General features: G+C 38.9%; 1 protein-coding gene and 2 long non-coding RNA genes across 10 annotated transcripts in view; 1 reads left to right on the forward strand and 2 right to left on the reverse strand.

Moving 5' to 3' along the window:
• Nucleotides 1-13110, forward strand: part of SYN2 (synapsin II) — a 174375-nt gene extending 161265 nt beyond the window's left edge. For both annotated transcript variants that reach the window (XM_065687616.1, XM_065687617.1), the window contains 3 exons: nucleotides 5594-5654; nucleotides 9391-9670; nucleotides 12208-13110. In XM_065687616.1, coding sequence (XP_065543688.1) covers nucleotides 5594-5654; nucleotides 9391-9670; nucleotides 12208-12343 — 477 coding nt within the window. In that variant the 3' untranslated portion in view covers nucleotides 12344-13110. The remainder of the gene's footprint in view (nucleotides 1-5593; nucleotides 5655-9390; nucleotides 9671-12207) is intronic.
• The window catches only part of LOC136018405 (uncharacterized), a 63551-nt gene that overhangs the window by 19749 nt on the left and 20700 nt on the right, over nucleotides 1-23102 (reverse strand). For 6 of the 7 annotated variants that reach the window (XR_010614391.1, XR_010614393.1, XR_010614392.1 and 3 more), the window contains one exon: nucleotides 6551-6695. This is a non-coding gene — a long non-coding RNA (uncharacterized LOC136018405). Of the gene's footprint in view, nucleotides 1-4673; nucleotides 5227-6550; nucleotides 6696-23102 lie in introns of those variants that run through there. The other variant, XR_010614388.1, reaches the window with a different exon arrangement.
• LOC136018406 (uncharacterized) lies at nucleotides 13298-19092 on the reverse strand. The gene is made up of 2 exons (XR_010614394.1): nucleotides 19017-19092; nucleotides 13298-14227 (listed from the first exon to the last, which is right to left on the reverse strand). It is a non-coding gene; the product is annotated as an uncharacterized LOC136018406 (long non-coding RNA).

The raw sequence follows: 23102 nt of genomic DNA on the forward strand, positions 1-23102 counted from the left end.
TGTCTGCTCTGTGCAGCCATTTCCCTTCTTAGCCAGAGGCAGATCTTGATAGCTTTTGCACAGGTAGTTTGGAAAGTAGGCAGAGCAATATTTAAAGCTGCTCTAAATTTTCAGGTTCTTTACCATGACTTCAACATGAAGGAGCTTTGGGCTGGCATCCGTTTTTCTGAGAGTATCTTTTCCATGCAGATCTCCTCAGTGGAGAAGGGCAAGGCTGAACACTGGTACTCCAAAAATCCCGTAAAAAGCAGAAGCCAGCTCCTCTCTTGCTGCCCCTTTGCACTAGACAAAGTGAAGGTGACTTCTTTGAAGGTGTGCCTTCCCATCTCTCTCCGTTGCAGCTGTAGCTGGGTCTGATTCACTGCCTTTCCTAGTCCATAGGGAATATATAATGCAATAAATAGCAAAACCTCTGTAGTCCTGCTCAGCACTGCTGCAACACAGTGAAGCAGATACATCACCTATGCCAGGTTCACCCGGCTGCTAAGTATGGCTGCTGTACTCACTACCCATTAGATGGATAAAGCAGTAAGCAACAAGGTGCTAAGGAGTTTCTTAATTTTGGATATTTCATATCAGAAAGCCACTTCAACATCTCACTGCTTTGCTAAATTATACAGTATTTGCTTATTTCCAGTTTTACTCAGTTTCTGCCCCTTCCTTCTTGGTTTGTGTTGTCGTTTAGTCTAACTTATTTTGTCCACCTCTTCACCACTACAATATATTTCTAAAAAGCAACTGTACTGCATTCAAGCCTTCATTTTGCTAGAGTGAGCAAGACATATGTTTCCAAATGCTGTAAGGATAGGCTCTTCCATCTGCCTGGTCAACTTACCTTTGGCTTTTGGAGAGGGGTGATGTCAGTGACACACAGCATCATGCCTAACATCTACTTGAAATATCTCACTGAATGTGTGATAAAATGCTGGGTTTTTTCAGTCTTTCCCATTAGCTTTCAGTTGGTGAGCTCTGCATTTCTGACAGATGCATTTTACTAGGCCATAAATAAATTATTGTGGACGTTGCATTTGAATTGCTGTTTTCTTTTTTTCATTTTTAAACTCTACTGATCAATGATTTCATTGTTTCTTTAGGATATTTTTGTCCTACAGTCTTCCAAGTCTGTATCATCTACAGCTTTTAGTAGCACACACCTGGGTTTTTTGTGCCAACTTAATTAATGAAAATTCTGCTTGAGTTCAGTTATATCCTTCTCATTACTTTTCCTTCAATAACCATATCTCCTCAGTAGTCATTTCCTTACCTGCACTGTAATTCCTGTAGTATTAGTGCTTAACCTTCTCCAGTGTAACTCGTACATTTCCAGTTGTTACAGATACCTGCTATGGAATTCTGCATGTCATGAGTCAGCTGGTTTTGATTTCTGAGATGAAGAATATCTTGTCAGACCAATATGAGCCCAGGAAGATCTTTGATTTTTGTCTCCATCTCATTTTTAGCTTTTATCCCACCTGGCACCCTGCCCTTGCTCGTGTATTTATCATAATCTCTTGACACTTCAAACATTCATTTACTATTGACACCCTACTTAAATTATCTGAATTACCTCTCTCCTGAGCAATCACATTTTTTCTTACTTCTCCTGTTACTTAACTGTTTCACTATTTATTCTTGTTCCTTTATGAGATGTAACTCAGTTCATGTTTTGGCAATTTTCAGTGAATCCCTCTACTTCTTAACCTGAAAAGCGTGACTTTCCCTTCAAATATTGAAATACCTATGAAAAGCTTTATCATTGCATTGCAAAGAAAACTATAAACAGAACCCAGAACCAATGATACAGGCTCCGACTACAGCTCACAAAATCTTCGCATTCAGCCAAATCAAAATCCATTTTTGCGGGACTCAGTTTAGCATCTCTTTTGCCCAAGGGCTGTTTTTCTGCCAAGTTGCTGCTTTTGCTCCCACCCATTTCCACATTCTTCAGCCTATTCAAAACTCAAGTATATATGAATCCCGTCTGCATTTATATAAATATACAAGGCAGAAAAAGAAGTAATGCCACTGATCAGATTCTAATACAACACGCTTTGAAGAACAAACAGTTCTTTCCTCCAGTTCTACCCCTAAAATTTAAAGGAGACTGAGGTAAGTGCGGAAAGGAAGGAAGTGCCACGGAGACATCTGGAGACATCTATCTTCTAGATAAGTAGTGGGGTTTCTGCTTTGGCTATAATTAACTTGGCTGATATTCTCAAAGACCATTATGCAACCAAAGCATCACTTGTTATACCCAGAGTTGAGAAATCACTATAGTACACTTGCAACAGTGGCTTAGAGGTTTCTATAAGTAAGGTTGTATTTGTCTTTTAGAATAGCTATATAAACAGTAAATCCCCTTGGTAAAGGAGAGCTTCCATAATCAGTTCTATATAGTGTTACTATCAACATCAGCAGTCCCTTCTCATTGGGGGATTTGGATGTGATATGAAAGTTGTGTTCCATAAAATGAAAACCAGAAGGACTCCTTACAACAGCAGTTACCACACCTCACTTAGGTAATCCTAAACATACTAAACACTGTCATTTCAGCCTTCTGTATTATTAATTCTGTTCTTCAGCATCCGAATAAGAATCTGTTCAGGGTCATTTCCCATGATAGATGCTGCATTCTAATCCTTAATTCCTGCAGTGTTTGAACTAAGCAGTAGGCAAGTTCGTAGATCAGAACTGCACTACAGGAAAACATGTTTGTGCTAAAAGAAAGTGGGAGGAGGGTGAGCTTCTAGGCTGGGCAACAAAGGGAAAAAAGAAAAAAAACCACGAGGGGTGAATACATCTGCAGGACAGGTCTAGTCCAGCATCTCTGTTCAGAGAGATTGTGTTGCCTATAAGGAGTTAGCAGCTCTTACAATTACATTGGCACACCATCTTGGAGAGGTGAGAAGTAACAGTCTGTAGTTAATTTGCCAACAGCTGGTGTTTTAGAAGAAGCCTGAATTTTATTAAAGGCCTTGGCTCAGGGCAGCAAACAAGACTGGTTCAAAGCCTGTCTTTAATATCAAGTATCAAGGTTTCTGACTGTCTGAAAGAGGGACTCTTGAAAAGGCCTGGATTACTCCAGACCACTGAGCAACCATGAGTAAGAGTTCTCAATTAGGAATGTAATGCTAATGAGTCTTTTTGGGTCAGCCTGGGTGGGTTGGCTAATTAGCAAAAGCAATATACCCATGTGATTGGCCTGGAGTGTGGGTGAGGTTCCTGGAAGCACCAGGTGATAGCTGGTGAAAAAAAGGGATGTGTGGGTGGTAAATCAGGACAGCTGCAGTGAGTGGCTGGTGAGGGGAAGCACATCTTCAGCAGCGCCTTCTGAGTGGGGAGGTAAGAGCAGCTCTGTGAGGGTTATTGAAGGCTTCATTTAGAAGATGATTTCTGTGTAAGATGGAGAGATATGCAGGTTGCGTAAGTGGTGATGTCGTGTCAGATCAGTGAGGTGGTGTGTGCGATAAACCCCAAGACCATTTCAGTGCAAGAGCAAATGGCAGGTTTGCTTCAGCCTCAAGGCATGGAGGAGATGGAGTCCCTGCAGATGTTGTTTTAGTATTAAAGGAGATGTGAATTTAAGCTGCTTCCCTCTGGTTTCAGAGTCTAAATAAATAATGAGTTTTACTTACAGAATCCTTTAGTTTTGTTTTAGTAGAAGAATAGCAACACTCAGGTTCTCCCTAGTCACCCTCTGGCAGCGCAGAGAGCCCTGCAAAGGGTTTACAGCCCTTTGCAAGGATAGGAGGTCTGTCACATGGGGATCAGAGTAATGCTCCGTATGAAATTAGGCATGCTTTCTAGCAGAAGTTACATGATCTGTTTGGTCCTCCAGAAAGAAACTCTTGGATATCCTTAGGCCCAGGTATTAACACTTTCCCTTTAAGGGCAGACTCCATGTGTCACACTCCACCACCAGAGATGAGCACTCAGGTGCCCTGGAGGCTATGAGGAGGCTGCCAGGTGCCTCAGAACAATGGTACTAGAATATGAAAGGAGTTATCTCCTCCAGGGCAACTTTTCAAGGTTTGGAAGAATCTGGGTTAATTTCCTCAGTATCCAAGGAGTTACTGATGTAAATGCATATTGTTTCAGCGTGCCACAACTGCATTATACAGAACAGATACCACAAACACTCAGCCTGAAACATGTATAGGATAGAATGGCACCTTTGCATGTGGCTCAGAAAATTAGAGGAAGGAGAGAAACAAAACAGAGAAGACTTTGACCCACACTAAAGCGCTTTGAAATTTTCAAATGGCTGTGTCTTTTCCTCATGAAATTTTCTTCTACGTATCTTCATCCTTACAGTGATGCTTATCAAGGTCAGTTAATGTAAGGATCAGATTTTGCCTCATTCATTTTATAGTTGTCACTTTTACTCATTTAGTCTTAAGAAGGTTGGTAACTGAATAACATGGGTTTTGGACCTACCCTATGTCTTTTATTTGTGTAGTTAAAGCAAAGCACTTTGGAACAGCTGCATAGGGTAGTGTTGTTGTCTTGTAACATTTTAAAAGTGTAACTTATAGGCGCTGTGCTGGAGTTCACATCGCTGTGAGTAAGTTTCATTTCTGTAGTTCTAAGATCAAATACAAATATATCAGGAAAAAAAAGCCCAGTAAGCTTTGCAAGAAACATGCTTAATTAATTTTACATTTACTATTTAATACATTCTGGGATTTTTTCCCTCTTGACAGATGGCAATTTAATTTCTGGATCCTTAAAAATACCCCAAGCTATCCAATGATTTAACATATTTCACTTTTCAAAATATTAGAGATGGGCTTAAGACAAAGTTTGGATTCAAACATTAATGTTCCCAGAGGGTGTTCTGCTCCAAGGTTTTGGTTCAGGCCCATCTTCTCCTCTCGACAAGTATACATTTGAAAAGGATACTGCCAAATAAATCTCCTGTTTTGAACAGTTAAGTATTCCATGTGTTTCTAATAACATGTCAGCTGGAGTGGCATGAAGTAACTTCAGTTATTTTTATTATTTGTCCATGGGTTTTGCTTCCTTCTTTCGTTTTGCTTAGCGAAACAGCCAGCCTACAGTAGTCCATCTCCCTGCCCATTTACAGTCAGTAAATCAAAGCGAAACTGTCACTAGCAAACAAATCTGTGCTGGTGCTTCCAGATGAGAATGAATGTAATTAAAAAGAAGTTATTCCGTAAATTACACAAAAGTATTTGTTGAAGTCCGTTTTCTGTTCAGTCTGTCCTAAGAAAGAAAGCAGAAGCAGTAAGAGACAGGAAAGTTGTTCAAGGTGTTAGGAACTGAAGAAGAAAGACTGTACACAAATGAGGTAAGATTTGAGAAGGCACTCCTTAGATCATGATCATATGCTGCAAAGGGAAAAACAAGGGGTTTTTAAGAACTTGGCTTTGGATTAGTCCAGGATTCATCTATCATGTCAGACAGCAACTAAATTAGAAAATGTTATCTGGAATAAATTAAAAGTATATGTTGAGCCCCAACCAATAAAGAGATTTCTAATGAAAATAAAGACAAATTAGCAGAAAATTGGAACTAAGCTACTCTAATTTTTTCATTTTTCTTCTCTTCTGTTTTCCCATGTGTCTTCCAGAGTGGATCACTAAAGGAGCCAGAGCCAAACAAAATCCCACCCCAGCGACCCCCACCTCAAGGTTGTTTACAGTACATTCTCGACTGTAATGGCGTTGCAGTAGGACCAAAACAAGTCCAGGCTACTTAAATAATTGAGACTAAAAGCAAGGGTTAACGCAAAAAAAACAAAATGAAAAAAGAATCAAACACCCAATCTTAAAAGCAAACGTACCAGTTTTGTTCAATTTTTGCATTGTTTCAGTGCTGACCTGGACTGTGTTTTTTCTATGCAGTGTCAACTATACCGTCTGGTTGTTTACTTGTTCATGTCTGTGCGTGTAATGCTTACCTACCTTTCTCTGTAAAATCTGTGATTTCAGGGCTGTTGTCAACAGTGTACAAAGAATGTGCCTCTTTAGAGCCCAGTGCAACTGACGTTATGGATGGTTAGACAGTATTTTTGAGTATTCTATATCGTTAAGTAAAATGCCACCAGGTTCAAATCTAAATACTTTTGCTTACTCTGTGAGTGTGTGCACACTGTACTCATAGCCTTTATTTTTTTGTGCGTGTGCATGACCTAATATATAGGTGATCCAGAGATATTTTTTAAAGTCTAGAGTAGAATTTGCTGGTGAGGCTTTTTATTTATAATTTTATAAAGTTTATTAACATTTGAGTTAGATGCAACTGGAAGTCTAATATTTTAGTGACTCCATAAGATACAGTTCTTCCCAAGGAATATTTAAAATAGCTTCTATTTTACATACTGGTATTCATATTTTTAGTATTCTACATTAAATTATTAGCCACAAAGCTATGTAAATGGGCCACCTATGTGCAATATCTCAGTGAAAGTGTATTTTATGTATCCTATTTTGATTAAGTAGTACCTTTTGTTGTCATTCTGAATTAGTAATCAATGGAGATTTTTAATGAAAACTAATGCAAAGACTTTAAAAAATCTGATACTTACCTAAGTGTTAAATCCCAGATTATTTGGTGGGAAGTACCTCAAGGACTGTTAAAACTTCCTGTAAGAGCTCTTCTTGTTTCAAGCACTGAGATGTTAGGAGATTGTAGACTAACCAAGGTTCCTTTAACCAGCTGGGGATCTTGCCCTTTGGTTAGAATGCAAGACAAAAATGTCAGTGGTTTTCTTTATCAACTCAGGTCTATTACTTTAAACCTAGAAATATCCAGATAGCTATAAAGAAAATTCAGTCCCAATGTTATCCACATAAACAGGGTTTATAGTGATTGCTTGACAAGAAACATGGCAAAAGACTCGAGATGCCTGGATTTTCTGTAGGTAAATTATTTCTGCTTTTTGCATAACAGATTTAAACTGTAGCATTATGAAAAATGCACAGGCAGGCAGTTGATCTGCTGTGAGAAGTCTGGCCTAGACTCACGAGCTACACACTGCTAGCATACCAGAAAGCTTAGTTGCAAGTGAGCCACAAAACTATAATTTGAATCTTGAATATGTACAAAGATGAGTAGTGGCCATGAGTTTAGTGCAAACAATTTTGTTTAAAGGGAAAACAGCCTTATGTTCTACTTCTGTTTTCCCTACAAACAGTGGAAAAAATTATCAGTGAGACTCATCATTCGTAGTGTTTCTTTCATTTGTACAAGCTGGCTGGTAAGATGAGAATTAATTATTAGCTATTTAAATGTTTGTGGTGAGTGCTACTGTTTACTACCTATCAGTAAATTACATGAATATTTTGCTTTAGTGATCAGCATTTGTCTGGGTCAGTGATCATTCCAATGATGGCATTGGCTATTTTGTTCTCTATTCAGAAAATTCCACTTAGAATCAGGTTCACAAATCCTTACCTCCAGACACCGTAAGAAGGAATAAACCATACTGCCCTGGGGTGGAGAAATGAATCTGATGATTGATTTTTATTTAAAGCAGTTGGTATTTTTTGCATGTAGTAGTACAAGTATTCACAAGTGCTTTTCACACGACACTGGTGAGCTGTGTGTGCAAAGAAGAGATGTGTGTTTCAGATAGGATTTCAGCTTGTTGACTGTAAAGGATTTACAAGGGCACACACGATTACTACATACCACAGACAAGAAGCAAGCCAAAATGTCTCTCTGCATGTAAGCATGCTTAGGTGCAATATTGTGGGTAACAGGGAACAGATGTTTTACAGTGTAGGCTTAATGTTCAGTTTTGTTGAGTTATTTTTGGTAAAAGTTTCTTTCATGATTGTTGCCTTTTGTACAACCCAGCTGCAAGAAAGTGAGCAAATGCTGGAAATGTGACAGCAGTATATCTTTTATGTGAAATATCTTGTACAGCTTAATGTGCAATAAAAGAAAGTTATATCTGTCTTCAGTGTAAAGTTTCTGGCATTCAAGCCTGTATGTACAAGTGGGGGAAAGAAACCTTTCTGGGTTTCAATATTGAGTGAAAGGAGGCTAATAAGAAAACGATCTTTATTAAGATGTTGCAAGACCATGTTATCACCTTCAAATATTTCCTACAAAAGTGGTTCAAATTAATAAACAATGAAGGCACATTCCTTAACATACAGTACGTGCTATTTATCTTTCTACACCACAACACACTGCTACAACTGTATTAAAACTGATTGAAGCATTAGTACGTGCTGTTCTCAGACATACACACTGGAATCTCCTCTAGTAAGTGGAGAGCAAACTATAATAGCAGTTTCCAAAAAACAAACCCTAATAATAATCGTGTATTGCAGCAGGACCTTCAGAGATGAAGGGTTTCTTTTAGAGATGTCTTTTACTTGCACTAAATATCTGCGTAAGACTAAATATTCCCCACTGTTCAGAACATCCAGATCAGTTGTCTTCTATAATATTTACTGTTCAGCAAAGCTCTTGCCCCGACTAAAAACTATGATTCTATGAAAAGTTATCCAAACAAACTGCTCAGAATTTCACCTTGTCCTTTTTTCCCCTTAACTCAGATGTCCTGTGTGCTTTGTCACATGTGAGATTATTCAGTTAGAACAGCTATCAGCCCCCCAAACCACATGCAGACATCTGATCTAAGAGCAGCATGCCCACTGATATCTGACACAGCACTATGTCAGTTGGAGAGCAGCAAAAACCACCCTGTATGATGATTTAGCATCTTTCAGCTGTGGGTTTCACAACCTAAGTCTCTACTATACACTGTAGTTTCACACTTAATACAGTATTTTGCCAATATATGTCCTTCTCAATGGCAAGATCTCCTTGGTAAAGAATTAGTAATGACCTTCTTGTCTTGTAATGCTCTTAACGTATTTCACTAAGGGGTTAAATAAGTTGTCAAAAGACTTTAAATTAGCAGGAAAATGTCAGTATAAAGTTCTTTTACTGCTATAACAGTGAACATAAGGGGAACAAAACAAATAATTTTGAATCTTTGGAGGAACAAAACTGCAATAGCTACACAGAAAATAGCAGCTGTATTGCTGAAATAGGTATTACCTAGTATATTTGATTATATCATGGCTTCTCCTTGTACTGAGACAAAGTTATACTGGGTGTAACTCCATTGATTTTAAGTCAGTACCGCTACTGCTGGGATAATTTGGTGCTTCTTAGTGATGTTAAGAGTGAATCATAGGGGCTCCAAACAAGTTACTAATGTACCAACTGTGATTAGTTGTATTGCCTACATGAAACTGCAGTCCATGTTAATAGAATTTAGAATAGAATCGAACTCAAAAGTAGAGTTAATCACATTGGAGGATTATTTTAAAGTGTTGGATATGAGATCTAATAAGGACTCTTTGATACTATAACATTATGAAGTTTTTCTTGTACTGAACCTAGGGGGCCCAGTGCAACCCCAAGGAATGCAATCACAAAGCCAGGAGCCATTGCAGCCTCAGCGCATGTACCCCCCTGGGCAGGCAGCAAAACCCTCGGCTTCCCAGCCCCAGCGTCCGCCCGGACCTACAACTCAGCAGCCACGTCCCCAGGCTCAAGGTCCTGCCAGCACCCGATTATCAAAGGAAGCAGAGCCACAGCCACAGCCAGCTCCACCTCCTGCTCCACAGCCTGCTCCACAGCCTGCTCCACAACAGAAGCCTCAGTCTCATCCCCAGCTGAAGTAAGATTCACTTTATCCATTTTCTTTTCTCGTAACACAGATTCTGATGCCGTAACTGTATTTGGGTCTTGGTTCAGGATAAAATGTACATGTGTTCCCAAGTAAAAAATGAGGTTAGAACCTTCCAGAAAGCTTATTCTCTGTGTGTGATTAGTAAGCACCACACAAGCACCTAAGCACCACACAAGATTTCATTTATTAGTGCAGTTTCTGCCCCAACTAGGTCTCAAAACTCATCATCTTTCTCATATTTATCGTCCTCTTTTCATGTCACTGACTCATGATCTGGGTGTGCTGTAAGCCTGCACAGAAAAAAGGAAGTCTTATCTATGTAAACTTTTAACCCTGCAGTCACTCAGACAACAGATTCCAGTTTCAAAGGCCTGTCTCAGAAACAATCCAAGTGAACACGCTAGACACTGGTTGCCGAACTGTGCTTGCTCATGGTCACATGTTGCTTGTGGCTGTACACTGCCACTGAGTGCCCAGCACAAGCAATTCACACCAGCCCTTTTCAGCCCTTCCACAGGAAGCTGCCTGTAGTTCTCTCACTTACTGGAAGAATCCTTAAAGCACAGCATCCTATTGTTGCTGTATCTCACCGGTCACATACTGCAGTGAAGAATATGGGAAGGATCTGTAGCTGTATCTCCTCTAACAGCCTAAACCTAGCCAACAGAAAACATGGGGAGGTGTTAGCAGTGATTTGTTGTTTTTCAGCATAGCAATCCTGACACACACTATTGCTGGTAGAGTCACAGACACATTCTACCTCCTATGGTAAGTACAAAGACTGGTGTGCAGTCTTTGTTTTAGCCAGGTAACACAGATCCCCTTTTTCCACCCACTCATATGCTTATACCGGTGTGAACCACTTATGAGTCCTCACCTGAGCACAATTCAGTGGAAAAGATATATTAGGGATCAGTATGCAAAGATGATTCTGTTTTCCTTGCCTTCCCAGGATGATGTATTTCTTTATTCTGTTTTATGATCATAAAACTCTTAATTAATTCATCCATTATTTAAGTATAGGTAGAAAACAGGAAGGTCGGTTTTCTTAAGCAAGATGGAGACTACTTCATAGTCTGAAATTTAACTTGTGAACTTCTGGCATTTAAGAAAACCAGTTAAGAACAGGTACAGAACTGTACCACAAACCTCTTCTCAGCTTTGTCCCTTTCCTTTAATTCCTAGTTCAAATCTGGATTCATCTTTCTCTTCTTCAAACAGGAGAGAATACTCTCTATTTAAAATGAAATAAAAAAGGAGAAATGAAAGTTTTTAAGATGCAAGCCATAATAGGAGTAGTTTTTCTGACTTTCAAGACTCAGATCTCCTGCCTGTAGGATTAACTCTATCTATTTGCATGTGTATGCTTTGTATTCACCCACATGCTGTTGCCTAACCTGTATGTACATGTTATTAATCTGTGAATAAATATTTAATTAGGCTACTTATTGTGTTACTAATCAAGTCAAGTGCTGCTTCCCACCCTCCCTCTTTCAGTGAGCACAAACAAACATTTATCAGTCTATTCTCATTAGCACAACTATAATTTATGAAAAACCTAAACTGCCTGCAGCACTGTTTGCTGTACATTATTAGTTTAGAGGGAGAGAAGCTGCAAACCATGAAGAGTGTAAGAATCTGAATAAATGTTTCGGTTTTACTATAGCCAAAACTCAAATCCTATTATAGAACTGAGATAAAACCAAAATCACATTAGTTTTACTAATGCATGGGTGCCTTGGTAAAAAGATTATAACTCATTAATGGTTTTTATTTAAATTCAAGCCTACTTTTTAAATATTGTTTTACCTGACAAGTCAAGAGTTAAGGTTATAAGCTTCAGATATTTTCTTTCTTGTGTCTTATTTGATTCATGCTTACAGAAACTTAGACCATAGTTACATGCTAGCACTAAAACCCAAACAGCATTGCTAGACTAGCTGCTTATAGACAAGAAAACTTGTATCTGATTTGAGGTGTTTTTTTTAAAGGTATAAAGTGTCATTAAGTCTCCATTAAGGTTCAGATATCAAACACATATATAGACAGAGCACATGACAACTTTAGGATTCATTTTTCAAAGTCTTGCCAATATGTATATAATTTTTCTTTGGATATAACTGTTTGCAGCCTCAATGAACACAGTTATTAATCATCCTGTGTTGGGTAGTGATTTGGATTTAGCAGGCAGGCCCACTTTTTCCTCAAGTACTAATCCACGTCATCCAATTTACTGGCATACAGTGTTTCAGGTCTGTAAGAAAACCAGTGTGTTGTCTAAAGAAAAGGTTATCCTGCCTCTCAAATCAAAGTGTGGAGGGAAGGTGCTGTGTGGCAGCAGCTCTGTATGCTATACTGCTAGTATACTGCTAACTATACTGCTTGTGCTGGGCATGCATTTTGTTCATATGCACACTGTCTGCATCTAATGGGCATTGCTCCTTTTCTCATCATTTATACAAGTTACATGTGGGTGGACATAGACAGTATGACCATGCAAAACTTGTTGTGTTTTTGTCTTGCAGCAAGTCGCAGTCTTTGACAAATGCCTTCAGTTTCACAGAATCATCCTTCTTCCGGTCGTCTGTGAATGAAGATGAAGCAAAAGCTGAAACTATTCGAAACTTGAGGAAATCCTTTGCTAGCCTTTTTTCTGATTAGCCAGCTCCACCTGAACGCAGCCAGCATATAGTCTCAAAACTCTGTGGATGTTGCCTAGGTTTTGTTTTCCCTGTGGCAGTACCTTTCTCTACTGTGCTAACTGTTGTATTAAGCAATATGTTAAACTTACAGGAAAAAAAGTTGAAAAAATAGAAGAAGGACTGATGAGATACCATTCAGGAACATGTAGAAAGGTCTAGAAAGAAGGAAGGGTTCTATTGCTAACACAGAATGCTGAATTCTAAGGTCCTTATCCATTGTAATATTGTGGCCTTACTGTGACTATATAATCCTATTTGAGACTCCTTTGTAGAACTGTGTTAATAAAGCACTGAGTGATGGGGTTCTCCTTGCTTTAACCATTCCCAATGCATTGCAATGCATGTGTATTTTGTGTGTAAATGTTTTGTACTGCTAAAGGATAGTCTTGACTTGTTCTTGCCTCCCAAATTTAGGAGGCAATTCACACTGACATTCTTGTCAAGCCACAGAAATAATGTGAGAAATTGGAGCAGTTTCTTCCTCCTTATACAATCTTTCCATCAGCTGGTTGTAGACTTCTGATGTATTGCTGAGAGTTACCAGTACACTAACTTAATGTCATAAATAGAGTGTATATGTACTACTGTATCTCCATATGTCTATTTAAATTTATTTCCAAATTGTAACCATAACTGGGTTTAGTTGCAAAGAATATGCATGATGTTACCCTTATTTTTGTGAACACCTTCTAATAAATGTAACGTCCCATGCCTGATTTAAAAATATGTCTTCTACAAAGCTTGTTTCAACATCACTATATATTGTCTATTTTGACTGGTACCAAAGGGTAGCTTTTGATGATAAAATATTTGGACACAAACCAGAACTATAAGAAAATAAACTATCACAAATAATTCCCTTTTTGAATCAGCATGAAATATATATATAAAAATTCCACGAGTCACATTTACATTTTCTAATAAGTTATGTATTTTAAAAATACTTCTCTCACTTGTTGAAACAGAATTGATCCCAGACTTCAAGGTAATAGCAGCAAATCTTTAAAACTCATCTAAATCAAAGTGAAATTCATTGCTAATCTCTAGATTATCCATTTCCAAACGATTATCATGTCATTCTGCCTATCATGAATTACATGCAGCAGTATTCCTTGCCAGGAAACAGTGCTCACAGGGGAACAAGAGAAAAATAACTGTAATATTAGCATGTCTGAGGGAGAAAACAAGCAACACAATATTCAGTTAAAAGCCCTGTAATATTTGTTATGGGTTTGTAGAGCCACATCTATTTGCCTCAGCAATTTTACCTTTGGTAGATATGACAGTTTATGAAGTCAAGGTAAATCACAGTCACCACCTGATGACATAAGCCATTTCAGCAGCTTTGGATTCTTTGGGCAAAGAGCGTGGCTTCGGCCAAGAGGTTGGCAATGAAGGATGGAAACTTAAATCTCCAGTGATGTCAGAATTTAGTTTGTACGTTAGCATCTGATAGCTCTCTGTTTGTCAACATAGACTAAGTTAATGATGTTAGCATCCATATTTCCTGAAAAGCAGGCATGTCCAAATCACTCCCCAGCTGACACCCTTTCTGGACTGGCAATGAGGACTGAGTCAGTTGAACAACCATGCCTAGAACAATGCTGTCCTCCACGTTAAGACTAAGATGAATATATGCATAAGTTTGCACTGCAACATTACAAACATTAAATACGTAGCCTTGCCCTCTAGAAGATGGAATCTCAGTCTCTCTGTTTGGCATGTAACGCTCATCTTTGTGGAACAGCCCTCAGAGAAGCCTTCTTAACAAATTAATGACAATTCTCTTTTCTTCCAGGAGGAGTGTACTGTGTACAGAAGCCTGTATTTCCGACAGTGAATTCTGTGGCAAAACAGAATGCATTAACTGTTAATAATTGTCCTTAGTTCATAAATATCAGCTATACTTTGATTTTTTTTACGTGTTGTTCCCCTCCTGCCCCCCGTCAGCTCGAAACACCCTTCACTGGGCTACAATAACAACCCTGAGCAGTTACGGAGCCTTTCATGTCTGAGAAGCACTTTTAGATTAGAAAGATTAATCAAAGTTGCTAACGCAAATTAATTACTGCCACAGAGAAAGCATAGTAATTATGCATAGTTTGGCATGGTTCAGGATTAGTACATGCCTAGTTTCAGCAATATTGAGTACAATATGAATTACAGGTAGTTCATTAGTCCAGGCCCCAGATTTCGACTTGAGGCAAAGTTTCTTGCTCATATAAAATTCCCTCCCACCTCTTCCTGGGAGAGGACGGGTTTCACTACAGCCTTTGTTTTACCATCTGGAACAAAAAAAAGAAAGAAGAGAAAAAAAGAGAGCAAGATGATGCAATCAAATCTGCATGGTGTATCCTCCCACACAATGTACATAACACATTGCCTCTCCGCAATGCCAAAACTTCTTTATACCTCCAAGCGTGCTAAAGCGTGTCACACTCAAGCTGATGCATGCTTGTGTTCCTTATGCAGTGTTTCATGGTTAAGACATTTCTAAGCAATCTATAACACATCTTCACAGTACTAATCAGGAAAAATTAGGTTTTCTGAAAAGTATATTCAAAAGTTTTGTCCATTTTGTCTTACTTTGTTAGATAGATTGTTGTACTTGGAGTTCATGTGCAAACCCTAAATACCCAGTTATCCAATACAATGCTCTCTCAGGTTGCACAAATAGTAACTGAAATAATTGGAGTGTCTGTTCTTGTTCCTTTTCAGGAACGTAAGCCTAGGAACAACAGGTCCATATTCATGTGCACCTTTTCCTTGCAGATGCATCTGCGGATGCCACAGGTTTCTATGCACAGCACTCCATTTCTTTTTCATCTTTCACTTAAAAATCAGGAAAATACGAAATTGTGTAAATTCAGTCTTAAGATTGAGATGGAGCCATTTTCTGACCATTAGGCCTGAAGCCAATTCAAAACACCAAAGCAGATTTCAAGAGATTGTAATTATGGACAGAGTGACTAATCTAGCTTTGAAACAACCACTAACTCTCCAGTCAAAATTAGTCAAAATAGTACTAAGGTACTTTGTAAATATTGTGTGTACTTTGTATACTTCCTACTCCACAAGAACAAAGTCACTTCTCCAAGCCAATGTTGTCTCAATGAGCAGATCACATACAAAAAAGCTCCTATTTCCAAAATGTCAGTGCATGTTGTTGTGCATTGACTTGGTTCTTGCCAGTATTTGGATGAATGCTACAGATAAATTTCCCAGCAAGCTGTCCATCAACAGCAGCTTCCAGCAAGGCTGGGTAGGATGCAGGTGGCTGAGTAAGTCCTAACATTGCTGTCTAGTGCCTTTTTAGATCTGGTATCATGATGCCTATCCTGGTAACCAAGATAGCCACACAAGGGTTGGCAGATATGATATGGGATCTGTGGGTGAGCTGGGCTATGCCAAAATGGCAGCTGGAAGCAAGGCAGGAAATACAAAGGTGTTCTACAGTGGCACCAGGTGCCAGTAGTTGAGTCTGAGTTTCCTTTTATGTAACCGTTACAACATGAACTAAGAGGCAACTTAATTGAGCTCTGCTTTTCTTTTTTGTTAGACATACATTTATAAACAAGCAACTTTTTCCTTCTTTTCTTTTAAGGAGTTTTTAAAATCTCAGAAGTTTCAAAATAGGTACCTAAAGCTCAGAATTAGTTTTCCAAATTTCCATATTTAGCCATGTAAATAAGCGGCCAAATCTGCAAAATGTTGGGGTTTGTTTCCTCTAATTCATCCTCATTTTCTGTGGAAGAATATTCTGCCTCGAGATGCCAGTTTCCATTAAGTTTCATGAAACCCTGATTTGCTTTTCTGTAGTCAGAGTCTTGCAGCTCAAAATTTACCTCAAGAAAGAATGCAAATAATGTCTGAAGTATCAAGTGAGTTCTTTAAATATAAAATAAGACAACAGGGAGACTATCCCCCTGTTTCACTTGAAGATAGCCCAGGAGTAAAAGAGAAACTGGTTTTTTCCCCACAGATCATGCTACAAAGAATTAGAAAAAGGATCAGTTGCGGGGAGGAAAGGGGAATCAACAGATTTTGTATTTTTTGCTGGGATTACTGGGGCTGGAGTTTTGACTTCCATTAGCATTGCTCAGCACTTCCAAAGGTGGTTGTGGTGTTTAAAAAGCAATCCACTTCACATTACTTGACGTTTAAGTTTCCCACTGCAGTATATATATTATGGAGGAGAAGGTACCTGGCTTTATAACTAAATCCTTGTTCTATAGGAGTGATAGATGGTCACAGGAACTGAGCAAAATGTCAGCTAACCTGGCAAGATGAGAACTGATTAACTGGGAGCTTAACTCTTCACACATAGTTTCTGTTAGCATTTTTGCTCTCCTCCTAACTATTCCTACTTTACTCACATGTGCCTGTTTTTCTGGCCAATCCCAATCAGCCAAATGCTACTTTAAGGATTTATAAGTTTGGAGGAGCAGCTGGGTTTTTGTTTGAAAGCAAGACTGTGAGTTGCCATGATTGCACTGCACTGCTCTGCTCCGCGCCTCCCAACACCATGAGGATAGTTACAGTAAGTAGTACAAAACTGAAGGTTGACTGCTCTTAACTAAGAATGAATTTGTAAATGATTGCATAGATTTTTAAAAGCACCAAGACAGGCAAAAAGAGCTTGTGTCTATCCAGGTGAGAAATGAAAGCAAGAAGTAGTAGTGCATGTGGGCTGGTACCTGACCACTTTGAAAGCTGTGAGCTATTTCTCAGAAGTCTGTTACAAGTGCTTGGTTTAAGAGGTGATCTAGTATAGGGCTTTATAGCTAGGTCTGCTCCATCACTTACAGAATTATTGCAGTACTGATGAAGCTCTAGACAGTACTTTAGATGCATGAGACTAAAACTGACAAGAGCTGTTCCTCATTAGCATGCTATGTGCACTTTGGAGGCTGGAGCTAAACCTAACGTGTGGGTTTGATTTTACTGTAACTCAGAACAGTGAAGATGGTCACCTGCAGAATTACTGTGAATGTTAGGCTTTTCAGTAGTGCTGCTGCTAAGGAAAACCAGGGGAAGATGATGTTTCTTTTCCTCTACCCCTTAAGTTTTTCACTTAAAATTCTGCCACTTACATTTCCTGGAATTTTGTTTGTGGAAACCAGAGCTGTTGAGCAAAACCTTTTCAGATAGTCAGAAAAAGGTGCTGGTGTGAGAGAAGGATATATGTATTTCATTGCCACCCACTGTAATAAAATGTGAGCATCTTGCAGCTTCACTCTTAAGATGCCTCCTCCCTTAAAGTTAGGGGGAATTTTTTACACAAAGAAAGAAGATGGGGGGAAGCATCCTTTCACTAAGTGCAGAATGCCATAAGCTAACACTTCACTTGCCAAGTGTGCTCTAACTTGAGATCTAATGTACAGATCTCTCCAACTGATGATTATGTAAATCTTCCAGATGGGCCCTTTAAACAGTAGATTACTATCCTGACTATATCTATCATCACTGAATACTTCATAGTTTTGGCTGGTTCAAGCCAAACTGCTGGAGTCTCTGCTTTTTGCACATTTTTCTTTGCAACCTGCGCTATCAATAGTGTCATGAGCATGGATAGATCTTTAAGCATGTTTTCCCCACATACACTTTTTTCCTGCAGTCATACTTAGCCTGAGACCACATACTCCACTGGTCTCATGCGGTAAGAAACATGGGGTGCTACTAAAGAGACTGACACTAGAATGTAGTGTGCAAACAAATTCTGCTACTAAGGCACCATATCAGCTTGCAGTCTATGTATGGTTTGTCTCACACAATAGATCCACCAAACAGCTCTAAGTGCCAGATATTCTTGCTCAAGAAAAAGGAAATGCTCCTTTCCTCTCCTCTCCTTGTGAGGAAATGGAAATTAACACTTCCTATACACTTGCTGAACCAGGCCTAATTACTCCATGGAAATGACAGTAAGTCAGAACTGTGCTGAGCTGCGTTTGTTGCCTGTTTGCCTTGGTGGCAATTTGGTTGTATTAGGTAGCAGTAAGTACTCTATGCTTCATCCTAAGACTCCTAGGAAACTGAGTAGTGTTTTCATATAGATGAACAGATTCTCCCTCTGATACTGTGACTACACAATCCCAACCAAACTATTATTCATCTTCTAACAACTCTGAAAATAGGTGTTGCTAGCCGCATCTACTGCTGTTTACTGTGAAATGGCTTTTCTCATTGCTTGATGGAATTGTAACAAATTTGGATATATAGAGGAGACCTGTAATTTAAAGGCCTATGCCCCACCTGTTAGGGGAATGTCTCTGAACTAGGATCAAGGAAGCATTCTTTTTCTTATTTAGATGTTTTTTGTCTGTTTGCAAGTCATGACTTAATCTATTAAAAGAGAGATGGTTGTTTTAAAAGTACAGTGTCTCAATCTCTTCAACTCAAGTTCACTTACAGGTGAGCACCACACTAGAATACATATTCGTTTACTCAGCTTTGTATTACGGTACATTTTTGAAGACATTAGCATTTTTCACACCTTTTTTTTTTTTTTTTTTTTTTACTAGAAAGGGAAAGCATGTGCATTGACTCTGGGCCATAGAGAGCTGATGTAATTTCATGGCAAGAAGACTCCTGCTGCCCTTAAGAATGTTAGTACAAGTTCTGAACTGACTTACCCTCCTCTGGAATAATTACGCATTCCACTCTGGCACATTTTATCATGCAATTCTTCTGCTTTGTAGATTACATGTCTTGAGGAGGTACAAAAGGGAAGAGCAAAGACTGTTTTATTTCTATACATGCATCTAACAATTATATATACACACACACCTCAAATAGTACTTTTAAATGTAAAATTATGTGAGAATTTACTTTACAGACGTATTTAATATGCACATTAAGTACAAGTATCCTTTCATGCATCAAGGAGATGCAAGCATCTCTTGGGAGGAACACAGCGAGTATGGGGAAAATATATTGCTAAATTGCAATTGAGCAAGCTGGAACTTGTTCAGGTTAAACAGCCCACCCTCAAACTGCAAAAAGCCAAATTATGCCCTCAGCAACTTCTGAAAAGCAAACTGCCTTCAGTGGATTTCTGCAAATTTAGCTGTCTAGAGTCTGTAGCCACATCAGAATAAGTCTCCCTGATCTCGGAGATTAAGCAGTCCCCAGCCTAGTAAGTATTTAGATAAGAGCCCACTTGGCAGTTGCACATAGCAGCAATCAGTACAGGATGCGTTCGTGGTTGAGAGCTTGGATGCGAGGGTGGTGTTCAGAGTATCAGACTTACCAATAGAATAAATGCACCTTCCAAAGAGATATTAGGATGAGTTTATTATCCTACCTCTTTCTGTCTGCAGAAAAAGCCTAGAACAGATTTAAAAAAACCCCGAAAAGCTGCCCTTCCTCTCCCTCAAGGAAAAAGAACCCCCCAAAATGGAGGCTTAAGTAGGCTGAGTTCTCTTAATGTATAGCAGATAATAAAAACTGAATGAATGAAAAGACTTGAATTCAATCATCTGTTCTGGAAAATGGGCAGTAAATGATAATTCTGTCCAAGAAAGACTACAGACCAGGTCACTTAGACTGAAGGCATGAAAATGTATGTTACTAGAGTTGGAATGACTAGAGTCAGCAGAAGTATACTGGGAAACGGAGCTGCTGGATGAATTTACCTGGTACTCAGAACAAAGCCAAGAACAGGAATTTTACTATCCTTACAGTAACTCTTTCAGATATGTTTTAGTATATCATCTTGAGGCATCAGCATTTCAGATCAACATTTCTTTTTGACCTTCAGTAGATAATGCATAAAACTTGGAGGGGAGCAAATACCCTGACCAGTTATGACCTCTCCACAGTGACCCTTTAGGGACTTTGTGTTTCAGTTTGAACGCTCCACAAAAATGAATTCAGCTGTTCGAAGTCTCTACCCTGTTCTACAACACAAACAGCATTCCATACTAAAAATTTCTGTGGACTGCTCAAGTCATGCCAAGTGGCAAAGTCTTTGGATTTCTCTGGGATATAGGGGATGGGTGGTGTGCAGGGAAAATCAGTAACTAAAAGGTTACAAAAAGCCCCAGTGTTGTTTATAATTCTCCTCAAATTCTGAACTTGAGAAAAACAAGTCAGGATAGTAGCAGGGTGGTGACTGAGCCTCCTGTACCTCTGTGTGTATCGGAAGTGCTGTGTTTAAAACTACACTGCTTCCTACTCTCAACACACATCTTCCTTTTTAGTTGCTTGCTTCCTGTTCAAACCAAAAGTCAAAGTTTCTACAAATTGGTCAGATTTATGATGGGGAGTGGGAAGGAAGGAACGTGTAGGAGCAGCCCATAGACCATATATAGAAAATGCAGATCTTCATCATTTTTATGCTTATTCTCCCCACTAACACACTGAAGCCCTCATTAGGATAATTTTTTTCCCATATTTTTAAAGAAAGGCCAAAATTCCCATTAAATGAAAAATAGTGTGTTAAGTCGCTGAGTAGAACTGATGGTTTTTGTGCTCCCTCACACATATGGCTAGCTGAGAATGCATAGCAAGTTCAAGCTTGAAGTGAGTTCGGTTTTTTTAAGCAACCAGTATATAACACTAAACATGATTTAATAATGGAAAGACTGGCACAGCCTTAAAGGAATATCATCAAGTAGGCAAGGTATGCTTGTGACTTATTATAAAACAGTTAAATCAAGTCGGAAGCATAATCCAGATTCTTTACATAATTATGGCAGAAGGGTGTGGAAGAAGGAATATCAATTATTTCTTCAACTAGAGAGCTGCTAACAGTAAAAGAAGCAATACATTGATCTCTTCTTTCTCTCACTCTCCTGCATGTGCCTGTAATTTTTCATTTAAATTAATATTATAGACAACTGAAATGCCAGCTGAATATTTTGTTAACATTGGGCTTGTTCATTTGATGCAGAAGTTAGCAAAATTTGTATTACAATTCTTACCAGGTCAAGCTTAAAATTCTTAGGACAGCATCACCTCTCCTTAATCAAGCTGGTGACGGAAAGTGAATGAAACAGCATTGCTGGTCCTCCTTCCATTGGTAACAAAACATTACTTTAGTCACCTACAGAAATTGCTTAGTTGTGATGATACAGTCTGATATTATGTATGACATCAGAGAAGTGACTGAAAATGAAGAATTTGTTGGCTGTATTTACACTCAGTTAAAGCTCAAACAATTTCTGCTACGATTAAAAACAGATCATTGTGGCGAACAGCACAAAAGTAAGACTTCTAACCAGTGTTAAGAATTAAATACACATTAAAACACTAGAATAGTGTTCCATGTTTTACAAGTGCTTTTGCTTTGGATTTCTGTGCATAAGCCACCTTGCAATTCCGTGGCAAAAGACTGAAATTTCCTTAGCTGCAGTCTCTGAAGTTTAAACCTTTATTCTTAAAGAATGGGACTAGAAAACAGAACTGTGATTTGTACACACTGGCTTAAGTCTGAGGAATCAGCAGTCCCTTACAGAAGCTATTGAAAGAAGAGGTGTGTCCGTGATTACCAAAGAGATCTTCCGGTGATAAAAGATGAATTGCATCAGCTTTTGGCTCCGAGTGTCAGAGTGACTCAGCAATTCAGAAGAATGTGTTTCTATTTTCTTTCCGGTTGGAGGATGGGGAACCTTCACTAATATTTTCTCTTAAAATGCCATGAAAGAGGCAAAGTGGGAGTTAGATTTCTTAGAAATAGCTTAACAGCCTCTATTCAAGTATAGGAGCCATACAAAGTCCACTCATACCACTGTAGGACATGCTTTCTGTGCAGTAGTAGCAGAAAATTTGTTCAGCAGCTCAGCAGCTGTTCCCCAGTGAGTTTCCAGCTCATTTCTGCAAGTTAGTACAACACATAGCACAGGAAATTAAAATTTGGAGCTAAGATTTAATGGTGAGAGCAAACATTTCTGGTAGTTCTGATGATTTGTCCTTTTTTTCTGTGATTTTGGCCCTCTCGAACCAGACTTTTTTCCCATTCTGTGGAATTTCAGAGAGAAAAATAGAACATCTCAGGAAATTCTCATTACTCACTAGTCAAAATTCACTCCATAAAACATCTTTTTCTTATTATCCTCTCATATTGCCATTACTCAGCGAGAGAATTATATTGACCATTAGTTTAACCCAGCTGGACAGTTCTCATGGTCTTTCTCTTCTTCCCTCTGAGCAATGAGTGCACCCATAACATGAAGCCAGCCAAGTTAAAGTGAATTTGGCAGCAACTGTGAAAGTTACTGGTGAAAATACACATTTACGTTCTTTCATCACAAGAAAGGCTTGTGAAAACTGAGGGAATCTACCCAGATATTTGATTCTGGCCTGCACAGAATCAGTCAGTTTGTGTTAGAGTAGAATCAGGAAATCGTGTATCTGTCCCTGAGACTTTTGCTGTTTGTTTGGCCTGTCATTGAGTACAAGAGTCAACATCCAGCTGCAGGTGCTTTGTATCCGGCCTTTTATCTACACTTGTGCTTCACCATTCAGCATCAGCTGAGCTTGGCACCTCTGCTCTCAAAACTACAGGACCCTTCACTACAGCTCAGGCCACCACATCTCCCTTTCCATTCTGTTGGTACTTTCGAATATATAAATCACTTCCTTGACCACTGCCAGGAAGCAATTACAATCTGTGCATACTTCGACAAGATATCACAAGACCTTCACTGACTAAATTTCATCATCAGACAATCACAGACCAACCATTTCCTTTGAGCTATGCTACATTAAAAAACTGG

This window comes from Lathamus discolor, chromosome 7 (genome assembly GCF_037157495.1).
Source record: "Lathamus discolor isolate bLatDis1 chromosome 7, bLatDis1.hap1, whole genome shotgun sequence".
In the NCBI taxonomy this organism is placed as follows: Eukaryota; Metazoa; Chordata; class Aves; order Psittaciformes; family Psittacidae; genus Lathamus; species Lathamus discolor.